The sequence below is a fragment of the Kalmanozyma brasiliensis genome (assembly GCF_000497045.1).
Source record: "Kalmanozyma brasiliensis GHG001 unplaced genomic scaffold PSEUBRA_SCAF25, whole genome shotgun sequence".
Taxonomy (NCBI): Eukaryota; Fungi; Basidiomycota; class Ustilaginomycetes; order Ustilaginales; genus Kalmanozyma; species Kalmanozyma brasiliensis.
Window position 1 is genome coordinate 4,779 of NW_015961965.1, and position 17,616 is coordinate 22,394.

At 56.5% G+C, this 17,616-nt stretch overlaps 4 protein-coding genes across 4 annotated transcripts; 2 read left to right on the forward strand and 2 right to left on the reverse strand.

Annotated features, from left to right (window-relative positions):
• Positions 1-2,221: 2,221 nt before the first annotated feature.
• On the forward strand, positions 2,222-3,898 carry PSEUBRA_003730 (Cation/H+ exchanger; the record flags this gene model as incomplete). The annotated part of the gene is made up of 1 exon (XM_016436812.2): positions 2,222-3,898. One exon carries the CDS (start codon positions 2,222-2,224, stop codon positions 3,896-3,898), a length of 1,677 nt encoding a protein of 558 aa, XP_016291737.2.
• A 140-nt stretch (positions 3,899-4,038) lies between these two features.
• Positions 4,039-8,145, reverse strand: PSEUBRA_003731 (Protein kinase domain protein; the record flags this gene model as incomplete). Its single annotated transcript, XM_016436824.2, has 1 exon — positions 4,039-8,145. The coding sequence occupies one exon, from the start codon at positions 8,143-8,145 to the stop codon at positions 4,039-4,041; it is 4,107 nt and encodes a 1,368-aa protein (XP_016291738.2).
• Positions 8,146-8,994: 849 nt separating this feature from the next.
• On the reverse strand, positions 8,995-12,735 carry PSEUBRA_003732 (protein of unknown function DUF2422; the record flags this gene model as incomplete). Its single annotated transcript, XM_016436823.2, has 1 exon — positions 8,995-12,735. The coding sequence occupies one exon, from the start codon at positions 12,733-12,735 to the stop codon at positions 8,995-8,997; it is 3,741 nt and encodes a 1,246-aa protein (XP_016291739.2).
• Positions 12,736-13,298: 563 nt separating this feature from the next.
• PSEUBRA_003733 (Translin) lies at positions 13,299-14,398 on the forward strand (the record flags this gene model as incomplete). The annotated part of the gene is made up of 2 exons (XM_016436808.1): positions 13,299-14,193; positions 14,277-14,398. 2 exons carry the CDS (start codon positions 13,299-13,301, stop codon positions 14,396-14,398), a joined length of 1,017 nt encoding a protein of 338 aa, XP_016291740.1.
• Between the last annotated feature and the right edge of the window lie 3,218 nt (positions 14,399-17,616).

Below are 17,616 nucleotides of genomic sequence, written 5' to 3' on the forward strand. Positions count from 1 at the left end.
TTGTGTGACTGTGTGACTGTAGAGGGTGAAATGAAGTGATCGCTGATGGCGAAGACAGCGTTAGATACGTGATATGTAAAGTAGAGTGGATGAGGCCCAGCCTCATCCTACTCGAGCGAGCGTGATGTATATAAAGAGACCTCTGGCCCTGCCTGGTTCTCCTGCCGGCACAGCTAGCCTAAGCCGGCCCATTGTCTACCTGCACGACCTGCGTGTGTGCCTGGTCTCGCCCCCATCTGGCCCTGGAGGCCATCCTGCCGTCTGAGGTGGTGGCCGTGCCCTGTGTTGCCCCTGCTGATCACTTGCGAAGCTTCCCGGAGTGATCTTTGATAGCGGCTAGCCATCCCTCGAGAAGCTAGCTCGAGTTCGGCCCGAGCCGGGCTTGCATTGCCGAACTCACGACTTCGGCAATGACCTATGCCTCTCGAGCGAACCCATAACACTCAGGAGGTTCATGAGGTTGAGCCAAGGTTGAGGAGGTTGAGGACCCTGAATCTGAGGTTCCTGAGGTTGCAACGTTGGATGATGGCGTACAGCCTCCGATGTTCAATCTAAACCTCTTTGGCTAGTGAATCCTGTCCACATGGACCCCAATGCAGGTCCTCACACCATCTGCAGCCTGATCAATGAGTAGTTTCAACATCCAACCTTGAAACTTTGACGGCCCAGAAAGTTACGTTAATTGGTAAACTTTACCGTTGAACGTAACTCAAATGGTAGCAAATGGACCCAATGAAGTTCCCAGATGGTGAAAGTTGCATATTTGTTTTTGCCTCGGACCAGACAGTCATATAACCCTGAGACTCTGTTGACATCCTCTCCTATCATCTCTCTCCATATCCCATTAATGGTCCAACACCATTGGAGGTGATCAGAAAACTTTTTTTTCTTCCCTTCGTGATCAGCCAGACACGCCTTTGACGGCCCATATCTCTGTCAGCGCGGTACGCGGTACCGCAGGATTTTGTATACAGCTTCCTTTGGGGTATGCCTACATATCTCATTAGTACAGATTTGCCGTTAAATCCAGTGTTGCCGGGAGTACCTGTGTAACCCTAACCCTAACCCTAACCCCTTTTCACCTTGGGTTACCCCCGGTAGCCCAAGGTTTTTCCTCACAATGAAGTCCCCTTTGCCTCAGTTCACAGTACTTGACCTGCCTTGTACCTAGGTTGAGCATAGACTGATCATAGTTGACCAAGGTTGGCTGGCTCCAACCCAGGTTGACAGTGCTTGACGGTAGCTTGAGCCCAAGCTGCACCTAGGGTGACCCCAAGTGACAGAACCTGTACCAAGGTTGCTGGTACTTGGCCCAACTTGTCCAAACTTGACCCAAGTCAACTGCACCTTACCACCCTTGATGGTACCTGCGTTCGGGTGGGACCTATGTTGTACCTAGGTTCAAGGGTGGGTTCAACCTAGGGCTGAAGGAGCCAATGGGACCACTTTGAACGGCTCCAGAGCCGTGACCAGACGTGTCAGTGCACTGAGACTCTGTCGACATCCTCTCCTATCATCTCTCTCCATATCCCATTAATGGTCCAACACCATTGGAGGTGATCAGAAAACTTTTTTTTCTTCCCTGGGTGATCAGCCAGACACGCCTTTGATGGCCCATATCTCCGTCGGCGCGGTACGCGGTACCGCAGGATTTTGTATACAGCTTCCTTTGGGGTAAGCCTACATATCTCATTAGTACAGATTTGCCGTTAAATCCAGTGTTGCCGGGAGTACCTGTGTAACCCTAACCGTCCAGCTTTTTCCACCAGCCAAATTTGCTTTTTCACTAAAGATCTTTTTTGTAAAGCAATGCTAAAGATGTCGTTGACCACCCCTATTGTATGCCCAATGCTGTCATTGCTTGGTTGTTTGCTTGTCTCCAAGTTCTCAGCTTGCATGGGTTTGCAGGTGCGTGAACCCGGATTTTGTCACATGCGCTAGTCGGCGTTGAGGCTTCGTCTGTGCTACCATCGGCGAATTCTCACCTTTGGCGCCAAGCCTTGTCCAACACCCTCGCGCCATGGTGCTTGGTAAATCGCCGACTGCGCTTGATGACTTTTTGCGAATGACCTAGGCGGACCGTCAACATAGCTTCACCTCTCACCACCACCATCACCTTTTCACATCGTGTTGCTGGCAATTGGACGTCAAAAGCAGCTGCTTGCTGCGCCATCCTCACGTTCGACCATCTATCGCTAGCGCGAAGGAAACTCGCAGCAAGATGGAAGCTTTAGCTCTTGCGTACACAGCACCGTCCATAGTGAACGTCGTGGTCCTGGGCACCTACCTCTTGCTTCTAACAATCTTCTACCATGCATTCCAACGGATCTTCTCGGCAGGCATTTTGGGTCCTCTCGTTCTCGGAGCCGTATACGCCCGACCGCTCGGAGACATCCTACCGCAGGATGTGCAATCGGCTGTGCTCGCGATAGGCTATCTCGGATTGATCCTGCTCATCGTTCAGGGCGGTCTCGAAGCGCGAATGGACATCATGTCGAGTCCGAAGAACCTGCTCGTATCTATTCTGGTCGGCGGAACTGGTATCCTGCTACCGATCGGCATCAGCATGGCACTTTTGCCATGGGGTTTCGGCTTTGGCTTTCTCGAAAGCTTCGCCGTCGGCGCAGCCTTGGGATCCACCAGCCTGGGCACGACATTCGCCGTCCTGAGCTCCTTTAGCGGCTCGCAGAACGGGTCGGACGGCGGATACACCAATGATGCGACGCACAGCATTGCCTCTACTCGCATCGGCACCATCCTGATCGGTTCGGCACTCCTGGACGATATCGTGGGGTTGGTCATCACCGGTGTGATCGCATCCCTCGGTCCCTCTTCAGGATCCGAACAAGGCGGATCCATCTCCATCGCACCTTGGACAATCGCTCGTCCCATCGTGGCCTCTTTCCTCTTGATCGTGGTCTCCTGCCTCCTTTCACGCTACGCGCTCCGACCCATCACCCGGCTGGCGGCGCTTCGATACCAACGATCGCGCGAAGCTCGTCTCGATGTTGAAGAAGGAAGTTCCGCCCCTGGCTCGAAGTTCGGAAAATCGATGAGACACCTTCTAGCCGATGCCGGCTCGCAACAGCTCCTCGCCGCAACGCTTCTTATCATCACGGTGCTTGCCTACTCGGTGATAAGCGAGGAGATCAAATCTTCGCTCCTCATCGGCGCCTTTTGCGCCGGAGCCATGATGAAGTATGTCTACGGCACTTTCTTGGACACCGCTTCTCCGCCGCCCAACTCGACTTCCAGCACCATCCTTCGATTGTGGTCGCCAGAACACCTGCTTTCGACCCAAACGGCGCTCGGCGTCGTGCAGGAGACCATCCTCATGCCGTTCTTCTTCTCAAGCATCGGGTCGGCTATTCCCGTCAAGTCGATGTTTGAAGGCAAGACCGTGTGGCGAGGTGTCATCTTTGCGGGTCTCATGGCGTTTGCGAAGGTCTGCGCGGGGGGTTGGATCTATGTTGCCGATTGGCTGGAGCAAAAGATGGAGGACAGGGCCGGGAGGGCCGATAGGCGCAAGCAGAAGCAGCTGGCCGACACTCGACAGGCCGTCACCCAGGATGGTTCGATCGAGATGCAGGGCGAAGCGTCGAACGAGGAGGGATCCATTATCCGTGCAGCGGAGGCCGCAGCGCCGAAACAGCCCGTCTGGCCCGCAGCACTGTTCCTCGGCACAGCGCTCATGTCGCGCGGCGAGATTGGTTTCCTCATCATCAACCTCGCCAGCCAGGAGGGCCTCGTCAACGAGCAGGCCTTCAACGTCGCCACCTGGGCCATCGTCCTCAACACTCTCGCTGGGCCCATGTCGATTGGCATCTTGATGCGCACACAGCACGGGCAAGACATCATCAGGCGCAGCCCAAATGGCAGGAAATATCGATGGAGGTGAAGACTCTCAGCTCGAAAACTCGACGAAGACGAAGGCTTCAGACATGGACATGATCATTTGCATTGCAATCCAGACAATTGTAGACAGAACGAGACTTTATGCGTGGTTCAGGACTGTGTCTGAGGGTCAGGCGAGTGGAATCAGGAGCTGCCGGGGGTGTACACGTTGGTCTTGAGACCCATGCCGCCGCTCTTGTTGCTCTCCTCAAACGATTTGAGCAGTGTCGAGAGCTCCTTGCCGCTGCCGGTGCGTCGCATCTTGGGCGTCAGAGGCTTGGCCGGCGCGTGGAACTTGCTCAGGGCGGGAGCGTCCGACGAGTGCTGCTGCTGCATGCCCGCCTGACCGCGCAGGCGAGCCTCCTCGATCGTCATCTGAGGGAACGACGACTCGCGACCTGACGAGCTCGAAGCGGCTTGCTTTTCCTTCTGCGCTTCTTGCTTGACGCCCTTGTTTGTGGCTTCGGTGGCTGCCTTGTCGTCAGTGCCGAGCGCTTTCTGAGCAATCTTGGCGGGGATACTCGCGGCTTTGGACTCGGCCTCTCCACCAAGAGCTCGGCTCTCTTCCCCTGAAGCTCGACCTTCGAGATCCCAGTCCTCCTCGCCAGATGGCAAGGCTGCTGCATCAGCGTCGTCGGAATCATCTGCTTCGACGTCACCATCCGACTGCTGGTGTGGCAAAGTGGCGATCTCGTTGATCCCGCCATCGACCGTGTTTGACGACGTGCTGGGCGTCATCGTCTCTTTGCCCTTGGCGCTGGAGGATGCAGGCGCCTTGCCCGAAGCTTCGCCAGTTGCAGGATCGGCCTTGTCGCCCTCCGAGGTCTGCATCGTCGCGCTGGTCATCTCTTTCTTGACGGCCGACTCGGCACGCGCGGAGGTTGATGCCGAGCGAGACTTGCCTCTCTTGTCGAGGGCGGTACGCACAAAGTGCCTAGCACTCTGCAGCGCCTTTCGGCTGGCATCGAGGAACAGGAACGCCTGGAAGACGTGGACACAGTCCTCGTACAGCTCGTGGCGCACTGCGACTCCTGACAAAGAGGCCTTGTGAGCGAGCAGGGTCACCTCATCGCGCAGCACCTCGGCATCACCGCACTGAATGAGCAGAGGAGGCAGGCCGTGCATGTCTCCGAACAGCGGAGACGCGTACGGATGTGTGAGATACTTGTCGATGTTTTCTCCAAGGTAAGCCCAGACGGGGTTCATGTGATCACCCGACTTGGGCATGGGCAGATAGTCGAACTCGGCGTTGGTGTCCCAAGAATCGCAAGACATGGTGAGATCGACCCAGGGGCTAAAGAGCATGGCACCACTCGGAAGCTCGTACTTGTTGTCTCGGAGGTAGTACATCAGCGCTAGCGCCAACCCACCACCAGCACTGTCGGCACCGAGCACGATGTTGCTAGGCGGAATTCCAAGGTCCTCGGTGAGACGGAAGTAGGATGCGACGCAGTCGTGGAGTGCACCTGGAAATTTGGTGTCGGGAGCAAGACGGTAGTTGATGCCAAAGACGCGGCACTCGGTGTACTTGGACAGCGAGATGGTGAGCGGTCGATGGGTTGCAGCCGACATGACGAAGTAGGCGCCGCCGTGGATGTAGAGGATGACGCGCTCCTTGTTCTTCTGCTTGCCGCTGCGCCACTCTGCCTGGAGTCGGCGCCAGGTCTGTTTGCCTACGACCCATTCTGCACTGATCTCTCGCTTGCCATCCTCGGCCGCATCCGCCTCGGCGAGGAAGCCACGCAGCCCACGCTTCTTGACGCGGAACGTCACAGGAGTAATGAGACCGTCCTTTGGAGTTGGAAGGAAGGCACCGAGGTCGAAGAAGCCCTGCAGTCCCTGAATTGAGGCGAACTCAGAGAAGCTGGCAATGTCGCGCAAGACACGAGTGAAGACGGTCGTCTCGATACCCCACGACTTCTTGGCTGGACCGTAGATGGCGTGCGATGCAACGGCGGTACCGATGGTAACACCTTGTTGGACCAGGAAAGGCAGGTAGCGCCAAGCGTTGGTGAAGGTGATCTTGGTGGGCTGCGTCCTCTCGGCGGCGGGGTTGAGACGTGCGGAGGCAGGAACGTCGGTCTTCTTGTACTGGTCCAGAAGCGAATTCAGTGTCTTTGTCGACTCGTTGTCCTTTTTGTTGACATTACGGCTAGCACGACGAGGCTGATTGGCAGTAGCGGTGGGCGGCGGGGCATTAGGACGGACGGTGGCCTCGGAGTCGGCTGTCGATGCGGCGGAAGGGCTTTCCTCTCCGGCAGCAAGAACGTCTCCATCGCCCTTCTTGCCAGATCCTTGAGCCGATGAAGACTCAGCACCGCGATCAATGGTGGAGGCAGCGGCCTCTGCCACTGCTGCGGTACCAGACTGGCCGCCTTGGCCGGCGTTGGATGACGACGAGGATTTGGAGTCGTTTTCGGGCATGAGCACCATCATGACGGTCAAGTCCAGCGCCATGGCGGAATCTTGACGCGTCTTTGAGCGTTGCTTCTCGTTGTCCACGTCCATGTCCGCAGGCTCTGTCGACATGATGACAGGGTCGTAGGATCCTGGAGGTGCCGAGACGCTGTGACCGCCATCGATCGGATCCGGCAAGAGCGAGTCGCCGCGCTTGTACGACTGAAGATAGCTTGCGATGCTGAGGAGGGACTGCTGCTTCTGAGGGAGTGCGTCGCCATTCTGCTGGCGAAGTGCGTGGAGACGCTGCAAATGGTTGATGGCCTCGACCGCCGTGACAGCTTTGCGGAGTTTTCGCATGGCAGTGAGATTGCGAAGTGTGCGGTCTTTGAGGCAGGCGCCCTTTGCACTCTCCTCGTGCAGTGGCGGCAGGTTAGCGAGCCACGGGTGAGCAAGCGCCTCGCGTGCGGTCATTCGCTCCTCTGCGGAACAGAGACAGCGGAGGATGAAGTCCTTGGCGGTGTCCGACACCTCGGACCAGTACTCTGGCTCGAATTGCACCTCCATCTTGATGATCTGTTTGAACAGAGAGGGCTGGTCTTCGCCGTAGAAAGGAGTGTAGCCGCCGAGAAGAGCGTACGCAATGACACCACTGGACCAAATATCAACGGCAGCGTTGTAGCCCTTGCCGAGCAGGACCTCTGGAGAGACGTACTGGGGCGATCCGCAAGCCGTCATGAGAAGACCCTCGTCCGGGATGAAGCGTGAGAGACCAAAGTCGGAGATGACGATGCCGCTTGGATCCGTCTTGTCGCGTAGGAGGATGTTCTCGGGTTTCAAGTCGCGATGGATGATGTCGTGCTCATGGAGGTACGCAACGCCTTCGAGGATCTGCTTCATGATGTGACGGGCGTCGAGCTCGTTGTAGTGCACCTTTTCGACGAGTCGGTCGAAGAGCTCGCCGCCTTTGCATAGGTCCGTGACGATAAAGACGCCTTCTCTGGTCTCGTAGAGGTCCCACATCTTGATGATGTTGGGATGCTCTACCTTGCCGAGGATGGTGATCTCTTCCTTGAGCATTTTCTCGTTGCTGTCCTTCAATGGCTTCTTTGCGATGATCTTGAGTGCGCGTTGCTCGCCGGTAACTTTGTCGACGACGGCTTTGACCACGGCAAAGGAGCCTTGACCAAGCACTGTGGGCAGCACGTCGTACTTTTTGGAGAGCTGTACCGGGAGGAGAGGAGTGCCGTCCTTCTCGGTCTCCTTAAACCAGGAGCGGAAGGCGTGGTGAAGATGAGAGCCGACCATTCTGACGTGATCTCGCTTCGATGAGGTGGAGCAATCAAGGGAGCCGGTGATGAGACCTGCAGCGTGGGTGCCGATGCGTTCTAGCTTCTGAGGCGGTCGGGATGAAGCGGGTGTCGGATCAGCGCTCTCGGTGCGAAAGTTTTTGCCTTTGATGCTCTTGCGCTGAAAGAGAGCAGTGAGACGTTGTTTCGGGTGAACTGATGACTCGGACTCGTTGGGAGACTCGGATGAGGATGCAGTAGCTGCGAGTCTGTTGGCACGACGTGGCGAAGTGCGATGCTGAAGATGCGCTGCCAAAGATTGGTGGATGCCTCGTAGGGAGAGTGGAGAGGTAGGCGCGCCTTGAGTTGGCTGACGCTGATGCTCGACGTTGGCTTCGTCTTGAAGTGGCGGAGAAGCCGAGGTCGGATGAGAAACCGGTTGCTGCTGTTCGCAAGAGGAGGATTGAGCAGCGTTCCGAGTGGGTGCGGCTGAGTTGGCGGAAGGAGGGGCGTTGGCGGAGGGAGTGATGGTACAGTGAGAAGATGTGTCAGAGCTATCGGCCATACTCCGATGGATGCTGATCGTAGGTAAGTGAGAGAAGTGGAGTGTGATAGGCGAAGGGCAATCGTGAATAGACACTGATTGCAAAAAGTGAGCGACAAGCGAGGTGAGCGGAGCGCGATATGGCGGTGTGCAATCGAGTTGGGTTGGATGTCACCGACCGAGGTGACCACCGACTCCGCAAGCAAGCAACACTCTAGGCTCAGCTGTTGCGTGGAGGTTCCTTTTGCGCAAATGCGCGCGGGCGTGACGAGAGACTGATGCTGTGTTGGATTTGGCTCACGGCGGTGTGAAAGCAGACACACAAACGCATGCATGCACGTCAGTCAGATCGGCGCTCGCGCCTCTCTCTCTCTGCTTTCCCGCCTCTGCCACCTCGCTCAGCCCTTTCACATCGCGTCTTCTTCGGTTCTCTGCTCCACACACGCACAGAGGCTGACGGCTTTCTCGTTTCAGGACACGCCCATCGGTCTGGCCTTTGTCTCCCAAAAAAAGCGCTTGACAAGGCTTCGGCCGTCAGTCCGAACTCGTACCTCTCAGGCTTGGGCGAATCTCGACCCTGAAGAAGCTCGGCCCCTTCGAATCCCAAGGGTTCAGGCTCTTACAGAACGGATGGATCGACGCTCGCTTCTGCCACGTGCTGTCGAATGTGCCGGTGACAGGCGCACATGTCGAATACGTGGACGTCTCCAGACCAACAATGCATCGGACAAGTGACCACAGGCGGCCATTATGAAGAGTCAGCATCAACTGTTCCATGTATACTATCGTCGATTTCGTGTTCCTTTATCGTTCGTGTTCGGTCATCGTTCGTGAAAGAGAAAGCATTCCAACACCACCACGCCTTGACGTCTACAACTTGTCCAACGTGGTCTGGGCGCGAACCATCCTCTCATCGTACTTCTCCTTGAGCATGTCGAAGCCTACCAGCGAGTTTTCTCCGACCAAGTCCTGCACGATGGCCTTGAACTTGTCCAGCTCGGTGGCCAAAGCGATTGCCGCCATCCGCGCCGTCGTGTAGCGCAGATACATCGGATCGCGCAGCACGCTCCAGCTCAGCACGTCCTCCCCTTCCGTCGTGCCTTGAGTGCCTTCTGCCAGCTTGCGCTCCTCGCTCGCCTTCTTGCGCAGGAATGCATCAATGTTGCGATTGCTCGCCGCATACTTGAAGTGGTTCTCCAGCAACGAAAACGAAGCGTGCTGAAGTCGCTCGCCGTTTCGCAGTGCCTTGGAGAGGAGATCGAACATCATGCAGATCTCCGACAGATACTGCGGATCCAGCAGCGATGTGGATGTCGAGAGCAGCGTCTGCCAGTCCAAGCGACTCTTGGGAGCTCGGCTTTTTGTCACGTCTCCGTCATTTGAGAGCGTCGTCAGCCCGTCAAAGGCGCGCACCGATGAGACGATGCCTCCAAGCGACTCGAGGATCGCCGCATGCACAGCTGCAATCTCGACGTACCGCTCTGCTGGCCATCGACCTCTGATGTGGAAATCCATCGAAGCGAGCCCAATCTGACTCCCATAAGTCGCAACAGCGCCGCTGATGGCCATGAAGCGTGCTCGAATCAGTGGCTCGCGGTCTTGCCAGAATTGGCCTGCGGCATTTTCGCCCTCCTCGACCTTCTCACCATTCGTATCCATCTGGTTGGCAAAGCCGGCGCGTTCTGCCTCCCGCTCCTGGATTCGGTTCCTCTCGATCCAGGCTTCCATGGTCTCGACGAACAAGTCGTTGAGTTGTCGAGTCACCTTAGCCATATTCTTGCGCAGCAGGAGACGGCTCGACACTGGCCGCGGGAACACCATGACGATCAGCGCAACCGTCATACCGATAATGACGAGCAGCGTTCGCTTCCAAGCGACCTCGATGCCAATGCCACTGTTGGCCAGCACCGTGAGGTGAGTATCGATCCAGCTGTAACCGACCACAAGAATACAGGACACGTTGAGCATGATGGCTGGCAGCAAAAGCATCTTCGGCGCCCACACGCGCAGAAAGACGAGCGGAATGAAGCCCACCGCGGTGGCAGCACCGACTCCGTACGCGTTGCCGCGACCATTGCCGGTGGAGATGTACCACAGAACGCATCCGTAAAGAAGGCCGATGACCGTTCCAATGAACCGCATGGCAAAGGTAAATATGAGCTCGCCCCCCGAGAGAGCCGCTGCCGTCTGAGCCATGATTAACGCCCAAATACCTCGATGCTGATAGACGAAGTAGGCCGTGTTGGGAAGGACCATCGGGATCCATACTGCGAATGTGGCGATGCACATGCGGAGCGCATAGATGCCGGTCGGCCCCCAAACAAAGTAGTAAGTTGCGGCAACGCCCCTTCCGATGCGGTGCAAAGCACTTGTTGGTGGCATGGCGTCTGGATCGCGCGCATAGTAGTGCTGCTTGCCGGATCGCCTACTCTTCCTCGAGTCCCTCTTGGACGGAGACGTTGCGGGAGTAGAAGCTTTCTCCTCGTCAGCTGGGCGGGAGGAGTGGGGGGACGAGGCCTGTGCCGAGTCGTGATCCGAGTCATCATCACTTTCGCTTTCGAAGTGATCCGCCACTGTGTTGCTTTGAGCGCTGCTAGCTGAGGAAGCGGTATGGACTCGATCGCTCCTAAAATCGCTGTCCAGGACCTCCTCTCGGTCAAATTGACCGTCTCCTGGACCAAAGCGATCGAGTCCATCGGACGACCCACGCTTGTCGCTCTTGAGAATGGCAATCAATCGTCCGAGATGCTTTGGAGCCCAGAAGCGTTTCCGGTTGCCTGCGCGGTCCGCGACGCTGAGCATCTCGGTGTGAAGCTGCGAGACGGTATCCAGTGCGTCCAAAAGATTGGTGACGAAGACAAGGCAGACGTGGAGCGGACGAACGCCGGCTCGGAACGATTGAACGGATTCTTTGGTCTGCAAGAAGTGTTCCTCGAGGTTCAAGTCCGGATGCAGAGCTCGAAAGTGTTCGGCATAGGGTTGCAACAGCTCGAGCCTCTTGTCTGTGAGCAAGCTTTGCCGAGCGCTCTCGAGATTGATCTTTGTTTCGTGTAGCTGTTGCAGCACCTGGTCGATGGGACGCTTCTGTCTCCAGGAGAGATTCGCCTCGAAATAGGCTTGAATAGCTTCGATTGAATCAGCAGCCGCATCCAGCGATGGTGCCGCGATGTTGTGCAGGATGTGGAGCATGCGCGACATGTGCACCTGCTGCTGAGCTTCGCTGGCGAAGACATCGCGGCGAACGCGGTGAATGGTTGCGGTTTCGTGCAGTCGGATCGGATCCAGACGCTCTTTGGTGGGGAGCGCTTCAGTACCGTGTTCTCCGTCTTTGTGGTAGCCTGGCTCGAGTTGAGATGGATCCCAGTTTTCGTCAAAGGTGTGAGGGTCAGAGATACCGAGCTCGCGGCCAACCATGCGCCAGAAGGAGTTGAGGAGCGTGAGTTGGAGATTGACGGAGCGAGTCCTGCGGAAGATGACCTTCATGTCGCGTGCGCTAAAGTAGGATCGATAAAACTCCATGCCGAGGAATGGAGTCATGCCGTTGATATCCTCGATCTGCTCGGTAAACGCGGCGCGATTTGCCTTGACATTGGCAAGCAAGCCAGACGCAGTCTTGGCGGCCTCATCCTCCGCTTGAATGCTTCGATGCAGCACCTCGCTGGTCGGCTGCTCGTGGCGAGACTGCGTTGAAGAGATGCTGGAAGGATCGTGGTGCTTGGACACATCTTCGAGGGCCGATGAATGCAGACGAACGAGGTCGCGCGTGGTGGCCAGCATGGAGACGAAGCGGAGCTGCCAGGCGTACGCCAGCGTCTCTGGGAAGATGAGAATCTGCGAAGCGAGACAGATGGCGAGCGAGCAGCCGATCGGGATCATGAAGATCTGGCCGAGCGTGTATCTTGCGTAGGGGAACAGAGGACCGTAGGAGCACATGATGTCGGTGACGATGAGGAGGAAGATGGACCCAATCTTGAATTTTGGACGCTTGACCTGAAGCACTGCCACGGCATAGACGCCGAGCATGAGGAAGACGCCGAACACAGCCGTGGATCGAACGTCCAGGTATTGACCGCGGAAGACGGAGGTGGCGACGTATGCCTCGGGATTGGTGGACGAGGCAGCAGAAGATTGAACGCGTTGAATGGCAGCTTGCAAAAGGGGCTGGCTACGAGCGCGATTAGCAGCAGCCATGGCAGCGCATCCCCAAGCCCAGCCTGTCAGTGCGCCGATGGCAAGCATGCCGAAGGCAAGGAAGAAGATGAAGAAGGGCATGGAGGGCGGGATCATGAGGGTGAGCATACAGCCGAAGAAGGCAGCCTGCCCAAGGACCCGCAAGGAAGGGCCGGGGATCATCAAGAGGAAGTTGGCCCACGTTGCTACCCAGCATCTTGCAAGAATGCGGAGAGATCGAGCCGAAGTTATGTTGCTCTTGATCCAGCTGGGGATCTTGGATGGCGACTTTGCAGGTTTGACATTCTTGCCAGTCTTGCTCTTGTCGGAAGCGCCGCCCTTGTGTTCTGTCTCCTGCGCCGAAGATGACGACGTATGAGAAGCACCATGGGCTGTCAAGGCCGGAGACTGTTCTTCTGCATTCTGTGCCCGAGCCGACATGTCGTCAAAAGCGAGCGACCCGCAGCGAGACAGCGGAGAGCGGGAAGGTGTCTATCGACAATGACAAGGGGCGTCTTGAGATCCGAACCGCGACTTGGTCGTGCTCAACGATGGAGCAGCAGCGCGCGGGATGGCTGGTGGCTAGTCTGAATGTTGACATTCAACGGAGGTCAAAGCTTGAGATGCGGAATGTGAACTCGAAGTAAAGAGGGCCCCGCACAAGGCGTCGGCTCAGCGTGATAGCGTGACTGCTCGTCAAATGTGCTGGGGCATGACACCAACAGAACCGCTGCATGTGATGCATGCAGCTGCTTCCGAAATTCCACCAAAAAGAAGGACGTCCAACAGCTGAGTGATGAAAAAACAACACGAAGCGTGAGTTCTTTCGGATCTGGCGATCCGGCGTCTTGGCACCGGAAGTCGGAGAGTCGTGATGGCGAGCTTTCTGAGCTTGTGTGGAGGTCTGGCAGGAAAGAAGAAAGGTGCAAGGTGATTCCACTTCTCGAAAGGCTCTCTTCGACACAACCAACAACGAGGACAGTCACACAGCCCCGAAGACAGCTATGACTGATCTACGAAGGGAAAGAGCAGTATCGCCATCGGCACCCACGCGACCACATCCCAGCAAGCGCAGTCGATCCGATGAACGGAGCGGACCAACCGACGAGAATCAAGCCTCTTCGTCCAGCGCCAAGATCCTCGAGACGTTCGGCAGCTTCCGAGACGAGATCGACGCGCACAATGACCGACGGGAGCGTCTCATCAAGTCATCGCGCGATGTGACAGCTCTCTCGAAGAAAGTCATCTTCTTGCTGCATCGATTCGATATCACCGACTTTGCGTCCGCAGAGCCCTCTGCAAAGACGCGCAAGCTTTTTTCTGAAGCCGAGACCAAGCTGGACGAGATCGTAGCGCTACTCAGACAAGCGGCTATGGCCGAAGGTCTTGGCTCACTTTGTGCGCCTGATCAGCAGCTGAATTTGTCAGCGGCGCGGCTTCGAGCGCAACGCTACGAACGAAACATCGGCGGCGGACTCGAAGAGTTCATCGAAGCCATCTCCTTCTACCACTACCTACGCACTACACAGCTCATCAGTCTACGCCAAATTCAGGATCGCTTCCGCACCGAGACCGTATCCGAATCGCAGCTCTATTCGAAACCGACAGAGACTACGCAGCCAGCATCACAGTCAGCAAGGGCAGGTCCACCAACAGAAGACTCCGAAGTGCTCCACGTTCCCACACATCGATACCTACTCGGCTTGTCCGATTTGACGGGCGAGTTGATGCGCTTCGCCACCAATGCTGTCGGCCAAGGCGACACAGGCACAGTCATCAAGCAAGTTCTCGACCTCACTCGCCGGTTGCGGGATGCGTTGGATCCCTTCGTGCCGCTCGTCAAAGACCTCAAGAAAAAGCAATTCGTCACAAATCAGAGCTTGCGCAAGATCGAAGACAGTAGGTCTCAGCATCCTCGAGCTGCATCGATGACAGGCGAAGTAGCTGACCAACATTTCTCCTCAACCTTCCTCCTCATGCAGTCCTATACGCAATTACAGTGCGATCCGCAGAGTTTGGCTCGGATCCCAAAGCACTGAAGGAGATGGTACGGCGGACGCTTGCCGCTTCATCAGCACCGAACCAGCGCGAAGACGACGAGTAGACATTTCATAGAATGTTCGAGACTTGCAGGCAGGGCACACAGCAGTCAAGGGAACGAATGAATGGTATTACAAGATGCGAGACAGGTGACACAGTCAAGACACCCAGATAGAAAGCGAGATCAAATGAATGTTGAGAAATGCTTGAGAGCTGCAAAAGAGGGAGTGTATGTAGGGCGGAGCGAGAAGCAGCACAAGCGATGTGATCGACTAGCATGGCCCATCAAGTGATATGCACGCTGCTCGCGCCACCAGCTTGGCATACTCGCGCTCAATCACTGACCCGAGCTCGGCCTCGGTTTCACCCTCCTCATCATCGCTGATGGAGCATGTGCGATCATGCAGAGGCGGCGCGAAGGAGCCTCGGCGGGAAGAGGACGCGGACATACCAAAGCCAAAGGGCTTCACGGCATCTCCTACGGCTGTTGACGGACGCCCACTGCTGCTGCTGCTTTCATCGCTCGTCGCCCCTCGGCTTCGAGAGCCTGCAGAAGATGAAGCGCGTGTGCGAGCATTGCCGTCGTCAGCCTGACCAACGGCGCTCCGCGGTCGCGCGAAAGAAGACGCACGTCGTCCTCTCAGGTCCAGCCCATAACCAGTAACAGTGTTCGGATCGCTTTCGTCGCCCTCTGTGAGCTCGTGGCTTTTGCTAGATGAAGCCGTGTTGCCTCGGGATGTGCGCGGTCGGTCATCGCTTGACATGCTTCGATGCGAGTCCTGCTCGACAGTGTTGTGGAATGCAAGGAGCACATCTTCATCCGTTGCCGGCACGGTAGCGGTCCCAGCCCCCGCGTCGAAGTGCGGGATCGCCGCGCCGCCCGAGGATGGCCTTTGACGGCCAAAACTGTGCTTCCAGGGTTCCAGGCGAATCTGCGAAGTCGAGGAGGAGGGCAGACTCGGGGCTGTCTTGGGCCGCGGTGCGCGCTGGTGTCGTGGCATGAGCATGTCGGTCTTTGCTAGTCGTTCGGCAGACATGAGCGTTCGTCCTTCTCTAGCTTCAAGTCGCGCGGCAGCTTTGACGCTGTCAACATCATACACCTCTCTCTTGCTAGGCTTCGAGCCAGCAAACAGTGGTGGTGAAATGAGATAAGTGCGGCGCTTCTCTTCCATGATAGTGGAGCGTGTAATGGTCGCATGAGCGCTTGGGTAGTCATCATGCCGTGAAATTCTGTCGCCGGGGGAGCCGACGACATAGACCTGGGCCATAGTCGCATTGTGTGGGATGCTTTTCGATGAACTTGCATAGACGGTGGTATCAAATGGCAAAGTAGGTCTGCCAAGGACGCTGTGCATATCAATCGCTTGATGATCCACCAGCGCTGTCGGTGTGAGAGGCATCGACATGGTCGAGACGTGGGCGCTTCCGCCAGCTTGAGGTTCAGTCAAGGGCGCCGATCAGGCTGTAGTGTGGCGTTCACGGTGAGAAGAACAAAGGCGATCAGGGATGGGGATCAGGGTTGGAGCTGGTTCAGGACAACATTTGAAGAGCAAGAACGACGAAGAGGCCGAGTTGAAACGATTACAGATGTCGCAGCCGTGTGTCGTGGGTCAAGTGGACATTCGTTTGACGTCTATGGAATGCTCAGGCGAACGTCGTCTGGCTGTGTTTGTTGATGTATGGCGGGACGAGTAATCGGATGAAGTAAGCCGAAGTGGGATGAGTCGAGGTCGGAAGATGAAGGTTGCGAAAGGATGGTTGGTGGCTTAATGTATCCAGGCAGTGAGCTGCTTCGGATGCGGCCCGAGTTGCTTTGACGGGCCGGAACAAGGGAATGTTGTCCGCTTTGGGGGGTGATGGTGGAGAGGATATCGAAGGAGAGAAGAAGGAGAAGAGGATCGACGAGAGTGGTGACAGCGACAAAGGGGGGAGCGAACAAAGAAGCTGCCATGCACGTCTGGCTGCTAGACAAGACTGTCGACTGCATACGCACCTGCAACAGTCAGCCGGCGTGATTGGCGAAGGGTTCGATTTAGCCGCTGCGGAGAACTCCTGGCGGTGACGGCGGCTGCTGTTCCGATCCAAGACAATCGTCGTCAAATAGAATCACGCTCCCAACCGAGACAGAAGCTGCCTGAGTTTGAAGATGCCCAGTAGGCGTAGTCGACGACAAGTGTGATTTCGCAAAGCGAGCACCGGTTGATCCGACCGACACCTTTGGTTCACACGCCTCGCCAATGTCGAGTCTCGAGCTCGCTCGCGAGACAATCCTGGTTTCCATGCATGTATCGACAACGACGGTGGACGCCGGCTCGGATGGCAGCCGAACGCCTGAACAAAAGAGTGCATAAACCAAGGCGACATGCAAAAAGGCTGTTTGCACGCTCACACACACAAAAGTGGCGCATCGGCAAATGCGAGAAAGAGACTTTTGGCAGTAAGCGAGTCCAAAGCCAAAACGTTACCACTCCCTTCGGAGCTTGCCCTCTCTCACTTTCGACCCCCAAGAGCGGATAATCTCTCGGCCATCTGCGAGTACGGATTCAAGCAGCTTCATGAACGTCGTCGACGATCGCACTGAATGAATTTCCCACGAACACAGACAGGCCATGGCGGACCTCCAACCTTGTTTCGAGCTCAAGTTGAAGCACCGAATGCATGTCATCGCTGCAGACGCGGGGCTTCTATTTTTCGCTCTAAAGCGGATCAGAAGTGAGCGGAGTGTCAAAATCACTTCTCTCTTTGGCGCTAGCGATGATCTGGGTCGGATTCAGCAAGCTGTCAATGGCCGTCGAAGCCCAGCCTGGTCGATTTCGGCGTTTGCCTGTGCCAGGATGATCAGGATTGCAGAACAGTGACGGTCATACAAGACCGTGATAGCACATAGATGACGGCGATCTACGCACAAGATCAGCGTACGGTATGCGAGCGCCTCTCTGGTTTCGGAGCACATGCAGCCGACACCACTCCGTCACGCTAAGGCGGCTAGCGCGGAAAATCCGAATTCACCGAAACAACGCTAAGAAAAATTGATTTTCAAAATCAGTTTGGCCGCGGATCTGGATCGTCGCCCGATATAGCGTCGTTCTGAACAGATATCGGCATTACCCCACAAAACTCGCTTGCTTGCTGAGAAGACCCTGAGCTTAGGCCGGCGCTTCTACCGGGCTAAGCTTGCCGACTGCCGTGGCACACAGCGCCCATCGACCCCACCATCTTCCTTCTGCACTGCAACAAGAACAAGACGTCTAACAGGTGCTCGACAGCCTACGATCGACCAGC